At 46.9% G+C, this 4466-nt stretch overlaps 1 protein-coding gene across 1 annotated transcript; it reads right to left on the bottom strand.

Moving 5' to 3' along the window:
• Window positions 1-1132: 1132 nt before the first annotated feature.
• Window positions 1133-4158, bottom strand: LOC123491461 (mucin-5AC-like). Its single transcript, XM_045222249.1, has 5 exons — window positions 3243-4158; window positions 2758-2946; window positions 2129-2393; window positions 1346-1741; window positions 1133-1301 (listed from the first exon to the last, which is right to left on the bottom strand). Exons 1-5 carry the CDS (start codon window positions 4156-4158, stop codon window positions 1133-1135), a joined length of 1935 nt encoding a protein of 644 aa, XP_045078184.1.
• Window positions 4159-4466: the final 308 nt, after the last annotated feature.

Below are 4466 nucleotides of genomic sequence, written 5' to 3'. Positions count from 1 at the left end.
TGAGGTTGTGTTTATCGTAGGAGCTGAAGTTGCAATTGTTGTAGTAGTTCCTGTAGTCGTAATGGACGTAGGAACAGCAGTTGTTGTGGTAGAAGCTGCAGTGGTTGTCGTAATAGGTTCTGCATTTACAGTGGTCGTGGTCGAGGGACCTGCAATTGTTGTCGTAGGAACTGAAGTTGTTGCTGTCGTAGTAGATGCTAAAGTTGTAATGGCTGTAGGAGCTACAGTTGTTGTAGTAGGAGCTGAAGTTATTGCAGTAGAAGCTGCGATTGTAGTTGTTGTAGGAGCTCCAGTTGTAGCGATCGTAGGACCTACAGTAGATGTCATAGAAGCTGCAGCTGTCGTAAAAGCTTCTGTTATCGTAGGAGCTGCAGTTGTAGTAGGAGGTGCAGTTGTTGTGGGAACTGCAGGTGTCGTAGAAGGTGCTGAGGTTGTGGTTATCGTAGGAGCTGAAGTTGCTTTTGTTGTAGTAGGTCCTGCAGTAGTAGTGGACGTAGGAACAGCAGTTGTTGTGGTAGAAGCTGCAGTGGTTGTCGTAGTAGGTTCTGCAGTTGCAGTGGTCGTGGTCGAGGGACCTGCAATTGTTGTCGTAGGAACTGAAGTTGTCGCTGTCGTAGTAGATGCTAAAGTTGTAATGGCTGTAGGAGCTACAGTTGTTGTAGTAGGAGCTGAAGTTATTGCAGTAGAAGCTGCGATTGTAGTTGTTGTAGGAGCTCCAGTTGTAGCGGTCATAGGACCTACAGTAGATGTCGTAGGAGCTGCAGCTGTCGTAAGAGCTTCTGTTGTCGTAGGAGCTGCAGTTGTAGTAGGAGGTGCAGTTGTTGTAGGAACTGCAGGTGTCGTAGAAGGTGCTGTGGTTGTGGTTATCGTAGGAGCTGAAGTTGCATTTGTTGTAGTAGGTCCTACAGTAGTAGTGGACATAGGAACAGCAGTTGTTGTGGTAGAAGCTGCAGTGGTTGTCGTAGTAGGTTCTGCAGTTGCAGTGGTCGTGGTCGAGGGACCTGCAATTGTTGTCGTAGGAACTGAAGTTGATGCTGTCGTAGTAGATGCTAAAGTTGAAATGGCTTTAGGAGCTACAGTTGTTGTAGTAGGAGCTGAAGTTATTGTAGTAGAAGCTGTGATTATAGTTGTTTTAGGAGCTCCAGTTGTAGCGGTCGTAGGACCTACAGTAGATGTAGTAGGAGCTGTATCTGTAGTCAGAGATTCTGTTGTCGTAGGAGCTGCAGTTGTAGTAGGAGGTGCAGTTGTTGTAGGAACTGCAGGTGTCGTAGAAGGTGCTGTGGTTGTGGTTGTCGTAGGAGCTAAAGTTACAGTTGTTGTAGTAGGTGCTGCAGAAGTAGTGGACGTAGGAACAGCAGTTGTTGTAGTAGAAGCTGCAGTGGTTGTCCTCGTAGGTTCTGTAGTTGCAATTGTCGTGGTCGAGGTACCTACAATTGTTGTCGCAGAATCTACAGTTGTCATAGAAGCCGCACTTGTTGTAGGAACTGCAGTTGTTATAGTTAGTGCTGCAGTTTCGGTTGTCGTTGGAGCTGCAGTTGTAGTTGTCGTGGTAGGTGCTGCAGTTGTAGCGGTCGTAGGACCAACAGTTGTTGTCGTAGGAGCTGAAATTGTTGCTGTCGTAGTAGATGCTATAGTTGTAGTGGATGTAGGAGCTACAGTTGTTGTAGTAGGAGCTAAAGTTATTGTAGTAGAAGCTGCGATTGTAGTTGTTGTAGGAGAACCAATTGTAGCGGTCGTAGGACCTAGAGTAGATGTCATTGAAGCTGCAGCTGTGGTTTGAGCTTCAGTTGTCGTGGTAGGTTCTGCAGTTGCAGTGGTCGTAGGAGCTGCAGTTGTTGTCATAGGATCTGCAGTTGTCGCTGACATATTAGATAATGCAGTCGTAGTAGGCGTAGGAGCTACAGTTGTTGTCGTAGGAGCTACAGTTATTGTAGTAGTAGCTGTGGTCGTATTTGTCGTAGGAGCACCCGCTGTAGTGGTAATAGGACCTACAGTAGTTGTCTTGAGAGCTGTAGTTGTAGTAGGTGCTACAGATGTCGTAGAATCTACAGTTGTCATAGAAGACATACTTGTTGTAGGAACTGCAGTTGTTATAGTTAGTGCTGCAGTTGCAGTTGTCGTTGGAGCTGCAGTTGTAGTTGTCCTAGTAGGTGCTGCAGTAGTAGTGGATGTAGGAACAGCAGTTGTTGTGGTAGAGGCTGCAGTGGTTGTCGTAGTAGATGCTAAAGATGTAGTGGCTGTAGGAGCTACAGTTGTTGTAGTAGGAGCTAAAGATATTGTAGTAGAAGCTGCGATTGTAGTTGTTGTAGGAGCTCCAGTTGTAGCAGTCGTAGGACCTACAGTAGATGTCGTATGAGCTGCAGCTGTCAAAAGTGCTTCTGTTGTCGTAGGACCTGCAGTTGTAGTTGGAGGTGCAGATGTTGTAGGAACTGCTGGTGTCATAGAAGGTGCTCTGGTTGTGGTTGTCGTAGGAGCTGAAGTTGCAGTTGTTGTAGTAGGTGCTGCAGTAGTAGTGGACGTAGGAACAGCAGTTGTTGTAGTAGAAACTTCAGTGGTTGTCCTAGTAGGTTCTGTAGTTGCAATGGTCGTGGTCCAGGGACCTGCAATTGTTGTCGCAGAATCTACAGTTGTCATAGAAGCCGCACTTGTTTTAGGAACTGCAGTTGTTATAGTCAGTGTTGCAGTTGCGGTTGTCGTTGGAGCTGCAGTTGTAGTTGTCGTGGTAGGTGCTGCAGTTGTAGCGGTCGTGGGACCAACAGTTGTTGTCGTAGGAGATGAAGTTGTCGCTGTCGTAGTAGATGCTAAAGTTGTAGTGGCTGTAGGAGCTACAGTTGTTGTAGTAGGAGCTAAAGTTATTGTAGTGGAAGCTGCGATTGGCGTTGTTGTAGGAGCTCCAGTTGTAGCGGTCGTAGGACCTACAGTAGATGTCATAGGAGCTGCAGCTGTCTTTTGAGCTTCAGTTGTCATGATAGGTTCTGCTGTTGCAGTGGTCGTAGGAGCTGCAGTTGTTGTCGTAGGATCTGCAGATGTCGCTGCCGTAGTAGATAATGCAGTCGTAGTGGGCGTAGGAGCTACAGTTGTTGTCGTAGGAACAACGGTTATTGAAGTAGTAGCTGTGGTTGTACTTGTCGTAGGAGCTCCAGCTGTAGCGGTATTAGGACCTACAGTTGTTGTCTTAAGAGCTGCAGTTGTAGTAGGTGCTGCAGATGTTGTAGAATCTACAATTGTCATAGAAGTCACACTTGTTGTAGGAACTGCAGTTGATATAGTTAGTGCTGCAGTTGCAGTTGTCGTTGGAGCTGCAGTTGTAGTTGTCGTAGTAGGTGCTGCAGTAATAGTGGACGTAGGAACAGCAGTTGTTGTGGTAGAAGCTGCAGTGGTTGTCGTAGTAGGTTCTGCAGTTGCAGTGGTCGTGGTCGAGGGACCTGCAATTGTTGTCGTAGGAGCTGAAGTTGTCGCTGTCGTAGTAGATGCTAAAGATGTAGTGGCTGTAGGAGCTACAGTTGTTGTAGTAGGAGGTAAAGTTATTGTAGTAGAAGCTGCGATTGTAGTTGTTGTAGGAGCTCCAGTTGTAGCAGTCGTAGGTCCTACAGTAGATGTCGTAGGAGCTGCAGCTGTCGTAAGAGCTTCTGTTGTCGTAAGAGTTGCAGTTGTAGTTGTCGTGGTAGGTGCTGCAGTTGTAGCGGTCCTTGGACCAACAGTTGTTGTCGTAGGAGTTGAAGTTGTCCCTGTCGTAGTAGATGCTAAAGTTGTAATGGCTGTAGGAGCTACAGTTGTTGTAGTAGGAGCTGAAGTTATTGTAGTAAAAGCTGCGATTGTAGTTGTTGTAGGAGCTTCAGTTGTAGCGGCCGTAGGACCTACAGTAGATGTCGTAGGAGCTGCAGCTGTCGTAAGAGCTTCTGTTGTCGTAGGAGCTGTGGTTGTAGTAGGAGGTGCAGTTGTTGTCGTAGGATCTGCAGGTGTCGTAGAAGGTGCTTTGGTTGTGGTTGTCGTAGGAGCTGAAGTTGTAGTTGTTGTAGTAGGTGCTGCAGTAGTAGTGGACGTAGGAACAGCAGTTGTTGTATTAGAAGCTGCAGTGGTTGTCCTAGTAGGTTCTGTAGTTGCAATTGTCGTGGTCGAGGGACCTGCAATTGTTGTCGCAGAATCTACAGTTGTCATAGAAGCTGCACTTGTTGTAGGAACTGCAGTTGTTATAGTTAGTGCTGCAGTTGCGGTTGTCGTTGGAGCTGCAGTTGTAGTTGTCGTGGTAGGTGCTGCAGTTGTAGCGGTCGTAGGACCAACAGTTGTTGTATTAGGAGCTGAAGTTGTCCCTGTCGTAGAAAATCCTAAAGATGTAGTGGCTGTAGGAGCTACAGTTGTTGTAGTAGGAGCTAAAGTTATTGTAGTAGAAGCTGCGATTGTAGTTGTTGTAGGAGCTCCAGTTGTAGCAGTCGTAGGACCTACAGTAGATATCGTAGGAGCTGCAG

The sequence above is a fragment of the Coregonus clupeaformis genome, chromosome 8 (assembly GCF_020615455.1).
Source record: "Coregonus clupeaformis isolate EN_2021a chromosome 8, ASM2061545v1, whole genome shotgun sequence".
NCBI classification, from domain to species: domain Eukaryota; kingdom Metazoa; phylum Chordata; class Actinopteri; order Salmoniformes; family Salmonidae; genus Coregonus; species Coregonus clupeaformis.
The sequence above is the reverse complement of the archived record's forward strand: the minus strand, read 5'-3'. Positions and strand labels throughout refer to the sequence as shown.